General features: G+C 37.3%; 1 protein-coding gene across 5 annotated transcripts in view; it reads right to left on the bottom strand.

Annotated features, from left to right (window-relative positions):
• The window catches only part of MAN2A1 (mannosidase alpha class 2A member 1), a 186683-nt gene that overhangs the window by 105571 nt on the left and 59971 nt on the right, over positions 1-21141 (bottom strand). For all 5 annotated transcript variants that reach the window (XM_037802306.1, XM_037802302.1, XM_037802303.1 and 2 more), the window contains 2 exons: positions 19009-19136; positions 1749-1922 (listed from right to left, as the gene is read on the bottom strand). In XM_037802306.1, coding sequence (XP_037658234.1) covers positions 1749-1922; positions 19009-19136 — 302 coding nt within the window. The remainder of the gene's footprint in view (positions 1-1748; positions 1923-19008; positions 19137-21141) is intronic.

The following is a 21141-nucleotide window of genomic DNA, read 5'->3' as shown; positions in this document are numbered from 1 at the left end:
GCGGGTAAGAAGAGAGGAAAGGAGTGCAAAGCGGGACTGGAAGAACAAAGGAAGACAAGAGGTCTCATAAAACACTGGACAAATTCCTGTTCACTTCTTGTAGTCAGGAGAAGGGCGTTATTGGAGGCAACAACTAACAACTCTCTAACAACACAAGAGAGTTATTGGAGTGTCTCCCGTGTTCACCAATAAGAGCCAACGGGACTTTTCACCAAGAACAGAGCATAGGAAAAGAAAAAGTAACTTGTGAAAACAAAAGCAAAAATAAAAACAAAGCAAATTAAAAGATAGGAAAACGATCACTGATTTCTGATGCAGAATAGTTTTTAGTGAAAACCTTGAAGCCAGCATGTGTTAATATGACTGCCAACGAGGAGATTCAATAGCCGGCTACCAGGTGAGACTGCGTAGGATTAACAACTAGTTAACAGTATTAGCTTTGGGAGTGGGACCCTGACTTTAAATGCTCCCTCCTAGCACATTATTAAGTATGTAAAAGTGCTCAATAACTTCTTACTCACTGGATGATGTTTATGAGCAATTTGAATGAAGGCAATCATTTAAGTAGGGCTTCTTCAATTAACAATTATTTTTTTCAAATTAATATACTCCTTTGCATTTGATCAAAATATAAAGGATACAACCTCCTACAAGTCCTTATTTTCCCTATAGGTTTAATTTCCCAGAATAAAAAATTGTAATTGCTTTTCTTATTGAAAAAACAGCAGTACATATTCGAAAGCTACCATCTAGAATTACAAATGTGCTTTTTTTGAAAATCCTTAAGGGCTTCCAGATCACATAGAAAAGCAAATCTGATGTACTGCAGTAATTTCCAAACATCGTTTTAGCAAGGAAATCCTTTTTGCAGAAGAAATCTTACTGACAATTTAATGCTGGGAAGGTAGCATATTGTCAGAGATTAGGAGGCCTGGAATTCAGAACTGCACAGAACTGGATTCAAATCTCTACTCTGTATTTACTACCCATGTGACTTTTGGTAAATGGCTTCACACACCTAAGTCTCCATTTCCTCACTGTAAAAAAGGGATAATAATAGAACCTAATTTTAAGGGAAATCATGTAGACTAGATGAGAGAGTGGATATAAAGCAAATAACATAATGGATGGCCCATAATAAGGAATCAGTCAATCAATAAATAAAGTGTTCCAAATTAAACAAAGTACCACCCAGAAGGCCTAATCTTGCCTCCTCTCCCCAACAAAGAGCTACAGAATTCAAGTCCTTGAACCGAGGTGCCCACAAAACACAATGTGAAAACAAGTGACACAGGTAAGATGAGGTCTGTTCTGGGAGAACATAACTAAGGTTTGAAAAGGCAATTCCTACAAGATACAGAGGCAAGAGAGAAAGACAGAAGAACACAGGCTGAATATGAGATAATGACTGGCTATCAGTTCTAATACACGTTCAATTTTGTGTGAAAATGTGGCCTTTTCAAATAGAAACAAGTGAAAGCATTATTTGCAACATACTAATGCCTAACATTTGTTTACTTTCATTGGGCAAAAAAAGGATTTTATGGATAAATACCATCATCAATGCTTAAAAAAATCTTGACACAAATACAACACCTGAAAAATAATTATAAGAGTGTGTGTCTTTAGGCAACCTGATTTTCAAGGCTGACACGCTGAATAAAACCCCCAGTGTCATGAGTTCATAACCCTTGTGAATTAACTTTTAGGTCAAGTGAGAGCTTCAACTTTAATGAACTCCTACATACCCCAATTCTGTCTCCAAAAAAACTCCAGCGTCTTATGCAATGCAAAGTGTTTTTTAACTGCATAATGGACTCTCTGGATAAGCATGTGAGAAAATCCAGCACGTTTTAGAAGATAAGCCATTGTTGGTGAATGTCCAAAAGGATCAATAGACCAACCGGACCGAGGTTTCACTCCTGTCAATAAAGAAAACAAGTGCTATTTTTAAAAAATTGATAAATGAAATAAAAAGAAGTCACAACACATTCAGATCATCTGTGGTCTCCTGGGTTAAAAGACAAAGGAGATACCTGGCATTATCCTTTATCAAGCAGTCCCAAGAGGACTCTCTGAAGGAAGGAGAGTGTTCACTGAAGATTAATCACACTTTCTTTCGATGGTACTCAGCACATCATACTATTGTACACTTTATGCATTTAGCCATTTGGAGTTGAAATAAAGAGTTTTGTCATCTTACAGCCATTTTAAAGCTAATGTCATTCACTGGAGTTAAGAGTAACAAACAGAACCTGCCCTCAAGGATCTTCCACTCCAGTGATGTGTGGAGCTGGATAACACAGCAACTCTCTGTTAGGATATAAAAAATAACCCAACTCTTTCCAATTTGAACCCCCTATCCCCAACATGAGGCTGCCTTTTATACCTTTATGACCAAATCACTCTATAACACAGTAGCAGAACTGGCCCAAATTAAAAAAAAAAAACAGCTTTATTCATACACCATACAATCTATATGTATAATGACAAAGTTGTGTATTCATTACCACAATCAATTTGAGAACATTCTCATTGCTCCAAAAAAAAAAAAAAAAAAAAAAAAAAAAATCCCATATCCCTTATACTGCCCTTATTGACACAGCACTGGTATGGTACCCTTGTTACAGTTGATGAAAGAATATTACAATATTACTGTTAACTATAGCCCATAATTTGCATTAGTTGTATTTTTTCCCATATATCACACTATTATTAACACCTTGTAGTGATGTACATTTGCTCTAGTTCATAGAAGAATATTCTTATGTTTGTACTATTAGCCACATTCTTGTCCACAACAGGGTTCACTATGTTGTATCCTTTAGCTTTCCTTCTAAGGACATACACGACCCTAAACTTCCCCTTTCAACCACAATCACACCCATAATTCAGTGCTGTTAATTACACTCACAATAATGTGCTGTCATCACCTCTATCAATTTCCAAACATTTACAATTACTTTCTTAAAAATTCTGCACAAGTTAAGCAGAAGCTCCCATTCTTTACCCTCATTCTACCTAAGTAACCTAAACTCTAGATTTTAATTCCATGAGTTTGCCCATTATTATTAGTTCATATTAGTGAAATTATACAATATTTGTCCTTTTGTGTCTGGTTTATTTCACTCAATATGATGTCCTCAAGGTTCATCCATGTTGTCACATGCATCTGGACTTCATTGCTTTTTACAGCTCAATAATTTCCCATCATATGTATGTAGCACATTATGTTTATCCATTCATTGATTGGTGGACACTTGGGTTGTTTCCATCTTTTGGCAACTGTGAATAGTGCAAATGTCTGTTCTCATCCCTGCTTCAGTTCTTCTGAGTATATACCTAGTAGCAGAACTGCCGAATCATATGGTAGTTCTACACTTAGCTTCCTGAGGAACTGCCATACTGTCTTCCATAGCAGCTGCACCATTTTACATTCCCACCAGCAGTGAAGTGTTCCTATTTCTTCACATCCTCTCCAACACTTGTAATTTTCTGTTCTTTGAATGGTGTCCATTCTAGTAGGTGTGAAATGACATTTTCTTGTGGTTTTGACCAAATAAAAGACATTTTGATGCTGGCATTTTCTTTCTACCTAGAAGGAGTCAATGGAACTTCTTACACCTGGCTCATACCAATTACAAGGGGCATCGGTTAATGATATATCTCAATTTCAGAATAAAGTGTAAAAAAGTAAAAATAATAAATGCTCAGAAAACAAAGTCAAGAAAACTATTGTAATTTATGAGATGCAGCCAAAGCTACAATAAGAAGAAACTTCATATCCTTAAAGGTGTTTATTATCTTCAAAAAAAAAACAGAAAGAAAGAAACTAGGCCAGAGGATCTCCAGAGAAAAGTTCCCCAGGACCTGGCTTTTCTCAGCCTCCTGGAACATGCAGTTTAAAAAAAAAAATCATTTAAATGTTCAACAGGCTACTAACTAAATTAGTAGACATCTGTAGGCCTAAAATCATAAACAATTTTGTGATGATCTGTGTCAGTTAAGTGTATTCCACTATTTGGGATATGGAGCAGAGGGAAGCAGCTGGGGCCCTGTGAAGGGCCACGGGTACATGCCCTCAGCCTCCTGGATGGACAACACTGCTCTTCTCCAGGCAGCTCGGGGCAGTAGGAACCCTCTCTCCAGCTGACCCTGCCACACATCACAGCCCCATGCCTGGATGGCACAATCAGTGCCAACTCATTTTCTTGTATGTTTGTGCCCTCTCTCCTGCCATGAACGAGATGGATGGGCATGTTCTCTCACTAGAGGCCTCCTTTCCCCTCAACTCTGGTTTGTAGAAAGAGAAATAAATTGTACCAAAGTGTTTGTTATGTGTACACATATCCTCCTTACCAACTCCAAGAGGAGAAAAAAATAAGCAGAAGGAAAGAAGGAAGAAAATAAAGACAAGCCAGCATAAGGAAACACAAAAATAAGTGCATGCCTTTTTTTTCTTTTTTAAAGCTGCCTTTAAAAAATATATAAAGCAGACTAAAAGTCTATAAAAATGTCACACCAAAAGTTGGAAATGAGACGGATATAAGGGTTGTGGAGATTTTTTTAAAAGACTTTAAAAAATATATCTAGTAAAAAACAAAAACACAATTTACAAAACAAGTATGATACCCATTTTGTGGGGAAAAAAAGATTTATTCTTTCTGCTTTTTAAAGATACATATATGGGAAAATTGAAAATGCTATGTTATATATCACAAAAGTGGTTATATATGCTTGATAAGGATGGGAGATTTTTCCTTACTTTCCACTAGTATATATTATTTTTCCTATTTTTATATATTGAATGTATACTCTTTTGTGTAATAAAATACTCTTTAAGAATCCTATATACAATTTTTTTTATTTTCTGAATAATTAAAATCTTGGTAAGAAGGTTGGATTTCTGACTAAGGAATTTTTTTTTTTAACTTTATGTTTAAATATAAATCAGGAGAAAATTTTTAGGATTATCAAAAAATTTACTCCAATAAAAGACCCTGTAGGCATAGAGTTTTAGCAGAAAATACTTTCAAATGTCCACAAACCATTACAGGATACAATTTAATTATCACAAACCAATTAAAAATCATATAAATGTAGCACATTAAAAAGAGAAAACCAATCTCACTTATGAAAACAGACATAAAAATCATGAACAAAAAGCACTTAAATTGAATTCGATAGCACCAAAACCAAAAGGGATTTTTCCCAGGAATTCAATGAATTTTCAATTGAGCAAATTACCATCACATTCATAGAACTACTAAGAAAAACCATATGATATTAATAGATGTCTGAAAGGAGAAAAATAGTACAACCAGGTTGGAAAACACTTTAGCCGAACTTCCCATGAAGATAAACATGCATCTACCCCATGGCCCAACAGTTCTACTCCTAGTATTACCCAAGAGAAATGAAAACACATGTCCACAAAAAGATACATATATGGGATATAAATATTCATTGAAACATTATCCATAATAGCTAAAAACTGGAAGCAACACAAATGACCATCAATAGAGAACTGGATAAACAAGCTGTGATATATTCATACAATGGAATAGTACTCAACAATAAAAAGGAATGAACTCCTGCAAACATAACATAGATAAATCTCAAAAACATAATGCTGATGATAGGATATAAGATAAATATACAAACACCAATTGTGAGGTAGAAAGCCAGGAACTGCGTGGACTGGACACCACAGAGCAATCTCACTTTGGGCATACTTCATACAACATTCATGAAAATGCGGAACTGCTGAGATCAGCGAAATCTGTAAGTTTTTGCGGCCAGGGGACCCGCGCTCCTCCCTGCCAGGCTCAGTCCCGTGGGAGGAGGGGCTGTCAGCTCCGGGAAGGAGAAGGGAGAACTGCAGTGGCAGCCCTTATCGGAAACTCATTCTACTGATCCAAACTCCAACCATACATAGACTGAGACCAGACACCAGAGAATCTGAGAGCAGCCAGCCCAGCACAGAGGAGACAGGCATAGCAAAAAACAGCAAGAAAAACTCCAAAATAAAAGCGGAGGATTTTTGGAGTTCTGGTGAACATAGAAAGGGGAAGGGCAGAGCTCAGGCCCTCAGGCTCATATGCAAATCCTGAAGAAAAGCTGATCTCTCTGCCCTGTGGACCTTTCCTTAATGGCCCTAATTGCTTTCTCTCTTAGCATTTCAATAACCCATTAGATCTCTGAGGAGGGCCCTTTTTTTTTTTTTTTTAATCCTTTTTTCTTTTTCTAAAACAATTACTCTAAGAAGCCCAATACAGAAAGCTTCAAAGACTTGCAATTTGCGCAGGTCAAGACAAGAGCAGAACTAAGAGAGCTCTGAGACAAAAGGCAATAATCCAGTGGCTGAGAAATTTCACTAAACACCACAACTTCCCAAGAAAAGGGGGGTGTCCGCTCACAGCCATCATCCTGGTGGACAGGAAACACTCCTGCCCATCGCCAGCCCCATAGCCCAGAGCTGCCCCACACAACCCAGTGTGACGGAAGTGCTTCAAATAACAGGCACACACCACAAAACTGGGCATGGACATTAGCCTTCCCTGCAACCTCAGCTGATTGTCCCAGAGTGGGGAAGGTGGAGCAGTGTAAATTAACAAAGCCCCATTCAGCCATCATTTCAGCAGACTGGGAGCCTCCCTACACAGCCAAGCAGCCCAGAACCGCCCCGGTGGGACGGCACTCACCTGTGACATAGCACAGTCATCCCTCAACAGAGGACCTGGGGGTGCACAGCCTGGAAGAGAGGCCCACTTGCAAGTCTCAGGAGCCATACACCAATACCAAGGACTTGTGGGTCAGTGGCAGAGACAAACTGTGGCAGGACTGAACTGAAGGATTAGACTATTGCAGCAGCTTTAAAACTTCAGGATCACCAGGGAGATTTGATTGTTAGAGCCACCCCCACTCCCTGACTGCCCAGAAACACGCCCCATATACAGGGCGGGCAACACCAACTACACACGCAAGCTTGGTACACCAATTGGACCCCACAAGACTCACTCCCCCACTCACCACAAAGGCAAAGCAGGGGAGAACTGGCTTGTGGAGAAAAGGTGGCTCGTGGACGCCACCTGTTGGTTAGTTAGAGAAAGTGTACTCCACGAAGCTGTAGATCTGATAAATTAGAGATAAGGACTTCAATTGGTCTACACATCCTAAAAGAACCCTATCAAGTTCAGCAAATGCCAACAGGCCAAAACCAACAGAAAATTATACAGCATATGATAAAACCAGACGACATGGATAACCCAAGCCCAAGCACCCAAATCAAAAGATCAGAGGAGACACAGCACCTAGAGCAACTACTCAAAGAACTACAGATGAACAATGAGACCATAGTACAGAATACAAAGCATATCAAGAAGACCCTAGAAGAGCATAAAGAAGACATTGCAAGACTAAAAAAAAAACAATTGATGATCTTATGGAAATTAAAGAAACTGTTGACCAAATTAAAAAGATTCTGGACACTCATAGTACAAGATTAGAGGAAGTTGAACAACGAATCAGTGACCTGGAAGATGACAGAATGGAAAATGAAAGCATAAAAGAAAGAATGGGGAAAAAAATTGAAAAAATCGAAACGGACCTCAGGGATATGATAGATAATATAAAACGTCCTAATATAAGACATAGGGGACTGGTGGTTTGATGGGTTGAGCCCTCTACCATAGGTTTTACCCTTGGGAAGACGGTTGCTGCAAAGGAGAGCCTAGGCCTCCCTATGGTTGTGCCTAAGAGCCTCCTCCCAAATGCCTCTTTGTTGCTCAGATGTGGCCCTCTCTCTCTGGCTAAGCCAACTTGAAAGGTGAAATCACTGCCCTCCCCACTACGTGGGATCAGACACCCAGGGGAGTGAATCTCCCTGGCAACGTGGAATATGACTCCCGGGGAGGAATGTAGACCCGGCATCGTGGGACGGAGAACATCTTCTTGACCAAAAGGGGGATGTGAAAGGAAATGAAATAAGCTTCAGTGGTAGAGAGATTCCAAAAGGAGCTGAGAGGTCACTCTGGTGGGCACTCTTACGCACACTTTAGACAACCCTTTTTAGGTTCTAAAGAATTGGGGTAGCTGGTGGTGGATACCTGAAACGATCAAACTACAACCCAGAACCCATGAATCTTGAAGACAGTTGTATAAAAATGTAGCTTATGAGGGGTGACAATGGGATTGGGAAAGCCATAAGGACCATACTCCACTTTGTCTAGTTTATGGATGGATGAGTAGAAAAATAGGGGAAGGAAACAAACAGACAAAGGTACCCAGTGTTCTTTTTTACTTCAATTGCTCTTTTTCACTCTAATTATTATTCTTGTTATTTTTGTGTGTGTGCTAATGAAGGTGTCAGGGATTGATTTAGGTGATGAATGTACAACTATGTAATGGTACTGTAAACAATCGAAAGTACGATTTGTTGGTATGACTGCATGGTATGTGAATATATCTCAATAAAATGAAGAAAAAAAAAAGAAAATGAAAAAAAGTTCACCACTCAGAGGTAAAAAAAAAAAAAAAAAAAAAGACTCATTGGTGTTCCAGAAGGGGAAGAAAAGCGTAAAGGTCTAGGAAGAGTATTGAAAGAAATTGTTGGGGAAAACTTCCCAAATCTTCTAAACAGCATAAATACACAAATCATAAATGCTCAGAGAACTCCAAATAGAATAAATCCAAATGAACCCACTCCGAGACAAATTCTGATCACACTGTCAAACACGGAAGAGAAGGAGCAAGTTCTGAAAGCAGGAAGAGAAAAGCAATTCACCACATACAAAGGAAACAGCATAAGACTAAGTAGTGACTACTCAGCAGCCACTATGGAGGCGAGAAGGCAGTGGCATGATATATTTAAAATTCTGAGTGAGAAAAATTTCCAACCAAGGATACTTTATCCAGCAAAGCTCTCCTTCAAATTTGAGGGAGAGCTTAAATTTTTCACAGACAAACAAATGCTGAGAGAATTTGCTAACAAGAGACCTGCCCTACTGGAGATACTCAAGGGAGCCCTACAGACAGAGAAACAAAGAAAGGACAGAGAGACCTGGAGAAAGGTTCAGTACTAAAGAGATTCGGTATGGGTACAATAAAGGATATTAATAGAGAGACGGGGAAAATATATATGACAAACATAAACCAAAGGATAAGATGGCTGATTCAAGAAACGCCTTCACGGTTATAACATTGAATGTAAATGGATTAAACTCCCCAATTAAAAGATATAGATTCGCAGAATGGATCAAAAAAAAATGAACCATCAATATGTTGCATACAAGAGACTCATCGTAGACACAGGGACACAAAGAAATGGAAAGTGAAAGGATGGAAAAAAATATTTCATGCCAGCTACAGCCAAAAGAAAGCAGGTGTAGCAATATTAATCTCAGATAAAATAGACTTTAAATGCAGGGATGTTTTGAGAGACAAAGAAGGCCACTACATACTAATAAAAGGGGCAATTCAATAAGAAGAAATAACAATCGTAAATGTCTATGCACCCAATCAAGGTGCCACAAAATACATGAGAGAAACACTGGCAAAACTAAAGGAGGCAATTGATGTTTCCACAATAATTGTGGGAGACTTCAACACATCACTCTCTCCTATAGATAGACCAACCAGACAGAGGACCAATAAGGAAACTGAAAACCTAAACAATCTGATAAATGAATTAGATTTAACAGACATATACAGAACATTACATCCCAAATCACCAGGATACACATACTTTTCTAGTCCTCACGGAACTTTCTCCAGAATAGATCATATGCTGGGACATAAAACAAGCCTCAGTAAATTTAAAAAGATTGAAATTATTCAAAGCACATTCTCTGACCACAATGGAATACAATTAGAAGTCAATAACCATCAGAGACTTAGAAAATTCACAAATACCTGGAGGTTAAACAACAGACTCCTAAACAATCAGTGGGTTAAAGAAGAAATAGCAAGAGAAATTGCTAAATATATAGAGACGAAAAAAAAAAAATAAATAAATAAATAAATAAATAAATAAATAAATATATAGAGACGAATGAAAATGAGAACACAACATACCAAAACCTATGGGATGCAGCAAAAGCAGTGATGAGGGGGAAATTTATAGCACTAAACGCATATATTAAAAAGGAAGAAAGAGCCAAAATCAAAGAACTAATGGATCAAGTGAAGAAGCTAGAAAATGAACAACAAACCAATCCTAAACCAAGTAGAAGAAAAGAAATAACAAGGATTAAAGCAGAAATAAATGACATAGAGAAAAAAAAAAACAATAGAGAGGATAAATATCACCAAAAGTTGGTTCTTTGAGAAGATCAACAAGATTGACAAGCCCCTAGCTAGAATGACAAAATCAAAAAGAGAGAAGACCCATATAAACAAAATAATGAATGAAAAAGGTGACATAACTGCAGATCCTGAAGAAATTAACAAAATTATAAGAGGATACTATGAACAACTGTATCGCAACAAACTGGATAATGCAGAGGAAATGGACAATTTCCTGGAAACATATGAACAACCTAGACTGACCAGAGAAGAAACAGAAAACCTCAATCAACCCATCACAAGCAAAGAGATCCAATCAGTCATCAAAAATCTTCCCACAAATAAATGCCCAGGGCCAGATGGCTTCACTGGAGAATTCTACCAAACTTTCCAGAAAGAACTGACACCAATCTTACTCAAACTCTTTCAAAACACTGAAGAAAATGGAATACTACCTAACTCATTTTATGAAGCTAACATCAATCTAATACCAAAACCAGGCAAAGATGCTACAAAAAAGGAAAACTACCGGCCAATCTCCCTAATGAATATAGATGCAAAAATCCTCAACAAAATACTTGCAAATCGAATCCAAAGACACATTAAAAAAATCATACACCATGACCAACTGGGGTTCATTCCAGGCATGCAAGGATGGTTCAACATAAGAAAATCAATCAATGTATTACAACACATTAAAAATTCAAAAGGGAAAAATCAAATGATCATCTCAATATATGCTGAAAAAGCATTTGACAAAATCCAACATCCCTTTTTGATAAAAACACTTCAAAAGGTAGGAATTGAAGGAAACTTCCTCAACATGATAAAGAGCATATATGAAAAACCCACAGCCAGCATAGTACTCAATGGTGAGAGACTGAAAGCCTTCCCTCTAAGATCAGGAACAAGACAAGGATGTCCGCTGTCACCACTGTTATTCAACATTGTGCTGGAAGTGCTAGCCAGGGCAATCCGGCAAGACAAAGAAATAAAAGGCATCCAAATTGGAAAAGAAGAAGTAAAACTGTTATTGTTTGCAGATGATATGATCTTATATCTGGAAAACCCTGAGAAATCGACGATACAGCTACTAGAGCTAATAAACAAATTCAGCAAAGTAGCGGGATACAAGATTAATGCGCATAAATCAGTAATGTTTCTATATACTAGAAATGAACAAACTGAAGAGACACTCAAGAAAAAGATACCATTTTCAATAGCAACTAAAAAAATCAAGTACCTAGGAATAAACTTAACCAAAGATGTAAAAGATCTATACAAAGAAAACTACATAACTCTACTAAAAGAAGTAGAAGTGGACCTTAAAAGATGGAAAAATATTCCATGTTCATGGATAGGAAGGCTAAATGTCATTAAGATGTCAATTCTACCCAAACTCATCTACAGATTCAATGCAATCCCAATCAAAATTCCAACAACCTACTTTGCAGACTTGGAAAAGCTAGTTATCAAATTTATTTGGAAAGGGAAGATGCCTCGAATTGCTAAAGACACTCTAAAAAAGAAAAACGAAGTGGGAGGACTTACACTCCCTGACTTTGAAGCTTATTATAAAGCCACAGTTGTCAAAACAGCATGGTACTGGCACAAAGATAGACATATAGATCAATGGAATCGAATTGAGAATTCAGAGATAGACCCCCAGATCTATGGCTGACTGATCTTTGATAAGGCCCCCAAAGTCACTGAACTGAGCCATAATGGTCTATTCAACAAATGGGGCTGGGAGAGTTGGATATCCATATCCAAACGAATGAAAGAGGACCCCTACCTCACCCCCTACACAAAAATTAACTCAAAATGGACCAAAGATCTCAATAAAAAAGAAAGTACCATAAAACTCCTACAAGATAATGTAGGAAAACATCTTCAAGACCTTGTGTTAGGCGGCCACTTCCTAGACTTTACACCCAAAGCACAAGCAACAAAAGAAAAAACAGATAAATGGGAACTCCTCAAGCTTAGAAGTTTCTGCACCTCAAAGGAATTTCTCAAAAAGGTAAAGAGGCAGCCAACTCAATGGGAAAAAATTTTTGGAAGCCATGTATCTGACAAAAGACTGATATCTTGCATGTATAAAGAAATCCTACAACTCAATGACAATAGTACAGACAGCCCAATTATAAAATGGGCAAAAGATATGAAAAGACAGTTCTCTGAAGAGGAAATACAAATGGCCAAGAAACACATGAAAAAATGTTCAGCTTCACTAGCTATTAGAGAGATGCAAATTAAGACCACAATGAGATACCATCTCACACCGATTAGAATGGCTGCCATTAAACAAACAGGAAACTACAAATGCTGGAGGGGATGTGGAGAAATTGGAACTCTTATTCATTGTTGATGGGACTGTATAATGGTTCAGCCACTCAGGAAGTCAGTCTGGCAGTTCCTTAGAAAACTAGATATAGAGTTACCATTCGATCCAGCGATTGCACTTCTCGGTATATACCCGGAAGATCGGAAAGCAGTGACACGAACAGATATCTGCACGCCAATGTTCATAGCAGCATTATTCACAATTGCCAAGAGATGGAAACAACCCAAATGTCCTTCAACAGATGAGTGGATAAATAAAATGTGGTATATACACACGATGGAATACTACGCGGCAGTAAGAAGGAACGATCTCGTGAAACATATGACAACATGGATGAACCTTGAACACATAATGCTGAGCAAAATAAGCCAGGCACAAAAAGACAAATATTATACGCTACCACTAATGTGAACTTTGAAAAATGTAAAATGAATGGTTTATAATGTAGAATGTAGGGGAACTAGCAATAGAGAGCAATTAAGGAAGGGGGAACAGTAATCCAAGAAGAACAGATATGCTATTTAACGTTCTGGGGATGCCCAGGAATGACTATGGTCTGTTAATTTCTGATGGATATAGTAGGAACAAGATCACAGAAATGTTGCTATATTATGTAACTTTCTTGGGGTAAAGTAGGAACAGGTTGGAAGTAAAGCAGTTATCTTAAAAAAAAAAAAAAAAAAATTGTATTTCTATATGGTAGCAATGAACAATCTGAAAATGAAATTAAGAAATAATCCCAAAATACCTAGGAATATATTTAACAAAAGAAGTATACTGAAAGCTACAAAACACTGTTCAAAGAAATTTAAAGAAGATCTAATAAATGGAAAGACATCTCACATTCACGTACTGGAAGATTTAACACTGGTAAGATGGCTGTGGTGGTTTGAATCTGTGTGCGCCCCCAGAAAACCATGTTCCTAAATCTAATCCATTCCTGTGGGTGTAAATCCATCAAAAGTAGGACCTTTGATGAGACTACTTCAGTTAAGATATGTCCCACCTCAATCAGCTTGGGCTGTAATCCCATTACTGGAATCCTTTATAAGAGAATGAAATTCAGAAAGAGAGACAAAGCCACAGAAAGGAAGAAGCTGAAACGGAATCCGGAAGAGAAGGACGAGACCACAAGATGCCGTCATGTGTCTTGCCATGTGAGAAGCTAAGTAAGAAACAAGGGTTTCCAGCAGCCAGTCTCAGAATACCACAGTGTTAGGGAAAAAGCATCACCTTTATGACACCTTGATTTGGACATTTTCCTGGCCTCAAAACTGTAAGCTAATTAATTCCCATTGTTAAAGTCAACCTATTTCATGGCATATGCTTCAATGGCCTAGAAAACTAAAACAATAGCCATACTCTCCAAATTGATCTAAAGATTCGACACAGGCACTATCAAAAATCCTGCTGGTATACTGGAGAAATTGATAAGTTGATCCTAAAATTCATACGGAAATGCAAGCCAGGATAGCCCAAAAAAATGCTGAAAAAAAGAACAAATTTGGAGGATTCACACTTTCCGCAATTCCAAAACTACAAGTTATGGTAATCAAGACAATGTGGGACTAGCACAAAGATAGATACATAGGTCACTGGAATAGAACTGAGAGTCTATAAATATCTCTGATATTTATGGTAAACTAATTTTCAACAAAAGTGACAAGACAATTTGATGGTGCATGAATCATCTTGTCAACAAATATTACTGGCACAACTGGATATCCACTTGCAAAAGAATGAATCCGGACCCCCTACCTCGCATCATTCATAAAAAATTAACTCAAAATGTATCACAGATCTAAACATGCAAATGAAAAATATAAAATTCCTAGAAAAAAAATTAAGAGAATATCTTCATGACCTTGTGCTGTTTCTTACCTATGACATCAAAATCACAGGTGACAACACAAAAAATAGATTAACTGGACTTTCCTCATAAGCAAATCTTTTGTACATCAAAAGACAACATCAAAGAGTGACGTTATCAACATGGCAACTAAGACAAACTCTGGAACAGTCTCCCTAGGAATCAGAGAATAAAAGGACAAATTCTACTTGCTTGTAACTCTGGAGGTCAATAGAGACTGGAGAAGGATTCCAGATGCCGAAATGAAGAAAAAGAAAAGTAATCTCCAAGAACAGGCAGGAGATATGCTTCCTGAACTTCTCCCCCTCACTGAGTCCAGTGCAGATTGGGAGTCACACAGAGGAAGCACAGCCTGGGTCCTGTCTGCCCCTTCTGCCATGGACGCAGACCACAGAGCCACTCACAACAGAGTTAGAGCCCCACACAAACTCTGGGACAAGGACCCAGGTCTACAGAGACCCAGGGCAGGACACAATCAGCTGAGGAGTGCTGTATCAAAAGGGTCCCAGGAGTGCAAAAACAAACAAATGAATGAACAACAACAACAACAAACCATGAATGAATGACAACAACAACAAAAAAAACCCCAGACACACACAAAAAAGAGGCGGTGGGAGACTGGGGACACAGCAGAACTGCTGGAAAAAGTGCACATGCTCAATCCAGTTTCTGTTCGCTGGACTACCTCAAAACAAACAGACTTACTGAATTGAACCACCTTTCTGAATTGACACCATCAGGGTTCCTGGGATGGGATACCCTACCAGGGAAGAAAATGAAGGCAGAAAAGCCTCACAGGAAAAAAAGGGAAGGAAGCTGAACTACCGTAAGTAAGAATGGGTCCCAGAACTGAAAAGTATAAGGAAAAGGGAGCACTGAGTGAGGGAGAGAATGTAAACAAATCACAGAAACTGGGGAAAAAATTCTGTACCAAAACAAGCAGAAAAGACAAGATTCCTAGAAGGAAGAAAGGAAAGGAAGCTTCCTCCTTGAGGTGAAACAATTGCACAAAAAGTACAGTCTAAAAAATACATTTCTCCAAAGAGGATATACAAATGGCTCAAAAGCATGTGAAAAGATGCTCAAAATCATTAGCTATTAGGGAAATGCAAATCAAAACCACTAGATGCCATTTCCCACCCACCAGAATGGCTGCTATTAATAAAACAGAAAATTACAAGGGTTGGAGAGGATGTGAAGAAACAGGAATATTCATTCACTGCTGGTGGGAATGTAAAATGGTGCAGCCACCATGGAAGACAGTTTGGCAGTTCCTCAGAAAGCTAAATACAGCATTACCATATGACCCGGCAATCCCTCTACTACGTATATACACAAAAAAATTGAAAGCAGGAACTTGAACAGATATTTGTATACCAATGTTCATAGCAGCATTATTCACAACTGTCAAAAGATGGAAGCAGCCCACATGTCTAGCAACTGATGAATGGATAAACAAAATGTTTATTATTATTCAGCTATAAAAAAAGGAAGCCCTGATGCATACAATGACGTGGATGAACCCTGAAGACATCATGTTGCATTAAATAAGTCAGACACAAAAGGATAAACTTTATATGATCTCACTGAAATGAAATTAGAATAAGCAAACTCACAGAGTTAGAATCTAGAACATAGTTGACTAGGGGCTGGGTTGGGGGTAGGGAATGGGAAGTTAATGCTTAATTTACACAGAATTTCTATTTAGGTTGATAGTAAAGTTTTAGAAATGGACAGTAGTAGCACAATATATTAATTTTAATTAACACCACTAACTTATATATGTGAATGTGATTAAAAGGGGAAATTTTGGGTAACATATGTTACTAGAATAAAAATTAAAAGATACAATATAGGGCTGTACAACACAGTGAACCGTACTGTGAACATGGACTACAGACAATAATACAATTATAAAAATGTTCTTTCATGAATTAGAACAAATGCAACATACTTAAAAAAAAAATACCATCAAGCAAGTGAAAAGACAACCATAGACAGGGAGAAAACATCCAAAAACCATTATCTGACAAGAGGCTTGTATCCAGATTATACAAATAACACTTACAAGTCAACAATAAAAAGACATATAACCCCATTTTAAAATGGGCAAAGGATTTGAATAGATATTTCTCCAAAGAAGATAGATGAATGGCCATTGAACACATGAGAATGTGCTCAACATCATTCATTTTTAGGGAAATGCAAAACAAAGCCACGAGACATCATGTCACACACATAGCACGACAGCTAAAATAAAAAGTCAGACAATAACAAGTGTTGGTGAATATATAGAGAAATTAGAACCCTCTTACACTGCTGGTGGTATGGAAAAATGGTACAGCCACTTTGTAAAACAATTTGACATTTCCTCAAAATTCTAAATAGTAACCATATGACCATATGACCTAGCAATTCCACTCCTAGGTACAGAACCAAGAGAAATGGAACTATATATACACCCAAGGATGTTTACACAAATGTTCATAGCAGTATTCGCCATAGTAGCAAACAAGTGGAAACAGTCTAAATGCCCATCAAATGATGAATGGATAAAAAATATGATATAATCATAGCATGGAATATTATTCAGCAATTTTAAAAAGTGAAGTGCTGATACATGCTACAAAATGAACAAATCTTGAAAACACTATGCTAAGTGAAAAAAGTCAGTCACAAAAGACTATATATTATATGATGCCACTTATGTGAAATGTTTAGAATAGGCAAATCCATTCAAACAGAAAGTAAATTAATGGTAGCCTGGGGCTCAGGTGGGACCAAAGGGGAGAGGGAAAGACAGGTAAGAGGTATACACAGGAGGTATCTTTTGGGATGTTAAGAGTTCTAAATTAGATTGTGATGATGGTTGCACAACTCTGAATATACTTAAAATCACTTTACTGTACCCTTTAAATAAGTGAACTTTATAGTATGTGCAATACATCTTGATAAATTTATAAGAAAAAAATTATGCTGCGCAAAGGAAGTCAGATCCATGAGAGTACATATTACATGATTCATATATATGTAGTTCAGGAACAGGCAAAACTAACATATAGTGATAGAAACCAGAGAGCAGTTGGCTGCAGGGGGAGGGATGAGGATACGAAGGAACTTTCTAGAGTAATGAAAATGTGAGTTAAATGGGTAAATACATTTTGAAAACTCACTGAACTCCTAGAAAGGCCTTGTAAGAAGGAGAGCAGTCTCAAGCTGCTATGTTAACTCTTTTGCATTCAGGCTGGATGTCTACACTTACACTCAGTGGTTCAAACAAGAATAACAATAACAACAACAACATGGTTAGAGAATAAATAAAGCAAATATGTGACAAAATGTTAATAATTGGTGAATCCAGGTGAAGGGTTTATGGGAGTTCTTTGAATTATAATTTCATTTTTTCTTTACGTTTGAAATTATTTCAAAAGAAAAAGAAAAAAAAAATGAAGGCAGAAGAGATTTTATCCCTAAGAGCAAAAATTTTAAAAACAGTAACATATCTAGAAATAGCCTCAATTAAACATGGGTATCTTTATCACAAAGAAAACTACAGAATTGTATTGAGAGAGATGAAATATTTGAATAGTTACATACCATGTTGAAAAATGCAGACATTGGATATCAAAAGACTTCAATCAGTCCCAAGTTTTCATTATATTGGACTCTGATTTTACCAATCCAGTATCCTCTTCCCCATTCTCATGGTAACAGAATCCTTCTTCCCCATGGAGGTCAGGGGAGGCTGACCTTGTCTTTTACAATCCCCTCTACCCTACAATCACTTCCACCAAAATGACTAAGTCTTGATGCTTTCAGTTCCTAGCCTCTGGCCATAGTAACTTGCGCAGAGATAAGCACCTGACCTGGTCAAGCTAATCAGGTAAGGCATTAGGGAAAACCTTGCTCTTCCTTGCCAGACTGGGAAGATGACGGCCCTGGCTGCCTAGGGCCCATCTTAATCACCCTGTGGACAGAGCCTGGATGAAGACTGAAGCCAAGCAAAAACAAGTAGAGCCAACAGAGACAGTGCTCAGACAACATAATTTGAATCACCTGGATCCAGCCTTAACTGAAGCAAGCATATCCCTGGAATTTCCAATGGCATAGCTAATATCTTTCTTTTTCTTTTTTTTTTTTTTGCTTATATTAGTAAATCAGGTTTTTGGTTCTTATGCTCAAGAGTTCTAACTAATATATAAGGTAATCAAAATTTCACTGGAAAATTTTTAGAACTTAAAAAATTATTCTAAAATTAATTAAAATAATAGATAAAACAGAAAAAATAAAAGATGAGACAAGGTAGATGGCCCTAAAAGTGACCATAATATATCTGTGTAACTGAGTTTAAGACAAAATAAAAATGAGGAAAAGCTAAATTATTAAAATATAATCCATACTGAGAAAACTGGTTATTTGAAAAAATAAACTAGAGCCTCACCTGACATTCCCCAAAACTGACTGCCCAAAGTAGCCCAAATGAAGAGAAAAGAAATCAAATACATACCTAGATTTTTTTCCAGCCACTGATGTCCTTCAATTAGTTGGTCAATTAAGGCAAAATAATGTGGAGCAGCTTCATCAGGCATAACCCAGCCACCTGTCACAATTTCAAACTGACCATTTTCTATTAAACTAGGGAGAAAACAAGAATTTACATTAATAAATATAAGAAAAACTAAAATAAAAAATTAGACTACAATAAACATTTAGAGACAACCTTGAATCTAACCAGTATTTTTACTAGTTGTTAAAAATTATACATTTAAAACCAGTGAATTAATTTCAACTGAGGCCCCCGGATAAAGCACTCTTAGCAAAGGATGACCCCTTCTTCCCAAGGAAAAGCCATGCAGGAGACTTTGGAGGATTTTCCCCAGAAGGGCATAATCTCCCACACAGCGTCAAAGATTCTTGTCAGAAGTCACATCTGATTTATTTCTGAATCTTGCAGAACACCTAGCAAAGTGCTTTACTCAGAGTATAGGCTTGATGCGTGTTTATTGGAGGGCTGTCATTTTAAGCTAGATATTTACTTTAGCTTTTGTGACATTGATCAGTTAATCATGCAAACAAACTACCAGAAAATAATAACAATAAAAGTAAAGCTAGTAAATATCACATGCCTCTGGGAATTCAGAAAACATTATAAAGCACTTTGCTCCAGATTTCAGTGAAAATGCACACTATATAGTTTACTTCTCATTATTGTGTGAAAAGCCTTTAACATTAACATTATCTGTCCACTGGGTCCTCCTCTGACTTAATACCATTCAAGGTAACTAGATCTTAAATCCTATAAAATCGAATTGTTACAAGAAGATACCTTCCCCTGTGAAAGCAAAAAAAGAAAAGGTAAATTATCAAAAATTTGAAAAAGTGCCTTAGAAAGTATAAAAGTCAAGAATTCAAGCAAATATCATTAAGTACCACTGATTTGTAATAGTTTCCAACATGACAGTTTGGTCAATGGCATAAAATTACAGAAAGAAAAGAACCAGTTTTATGAGGTTATACATCACTGAATGCCTGCAGCTAATAAGTACCCAGCTGAGTTTAGCTGAAGCAGACCAGAGACACAAAGGATAGGTAAATATTCCCCAATGACTCATGTAACAACAAGCCATAGCATTAACATCTGACTTATTCAAACATATGCATGATCATATAACCAGTGACAGAGTCGATAATAGACACAATTTCTAATTATCAAAACAAAACAAAATTCTTTGAATAAAATAAAAAAGAAGTCATATGGAAAGCAAGATGACCTACTAAAGTGTCTAAAAAAAACCAAGTATCCAGTCAAATCTCAGAGTCTCACAGGCCCAAATCAAGAATCTGCAGTTAAGAAGCTGGAAATTTCTTTAAAAAGTGAATTTCTATTAGAACACAACTAAATCCAAGGCTACTGTGTCCTACTCTTGCTGCCAATCAGTATTTGCTTAGTTTGTTCTTTTTCTTATCTTTCTGGCTATAGCCTGGTTTAGCCACCCCTTTGGAAAATTTCAGAAATAAACTGGCCAAAACAAATTCTTTGTTGCTCTTGAAAAGAAATAGGAACCACAGATTAAGAAATCTGAAAAAGAAAGGGAAGAATCACTCCCATGAAGGAAATTTTTCTTTTTGTCGTCTACAGAAATCAGTTTTATTTTGCTACAGAATTCTTGTTCTTACTCATGAATGGTCTCCAAGAAACAACCAAGCAATCAAAGATTCATACACCTTCTATACAGCAGCTGATTTTCTCAGCCCTATTTGTGAACAATGCATCCCTTCCACGTGTCCGAGATGCTACTTTGATCATGTACTAAATTCATATCTATACACAATGGTGACTTTAAAGACTATCCCATAATTTTGGAAGGCATGAAAAGCCCCTTACTAAAATGTTTTCCAGCTTTCTCTTACCTCTTTTCTCCTCTCCTATCATCCCAACTTGGCTGGTACCAACTGCCTTGATGTCTCAACCCAAATATAATCTCCCCAGAGAAGTTTCCCTGACCACCCAACCTAAATCAATAAGCCCACTCCATCATGTCAGAGAATTTATCACAATCCAAAATGACCTTCTTCGTTTCCATGCTCCCTCTCTCTCCCTCCTCACTCTGACCCACCATTAGTTTGTTAGCTCCAAGGA

Source organism: Choloepus didactylus, chromosome 13 (genome assembly GCF_015220235.1).
Source record: "Choloepus didactylus isolate mChoDid1 chromosome 13, mChoDid1.pri, whole genome shotgun sequence".
Lineage (NCBI taxonomy): Eukaryota > Metazoa > Chordata > Mammalia > Pilosa > Megalonychidae > Choloepus > Choloepus didactylus.
Note: the sequence above shows the minus strand (reverse complement) of the source record. Positions and strands in the feature narration are given on the sequence as shown.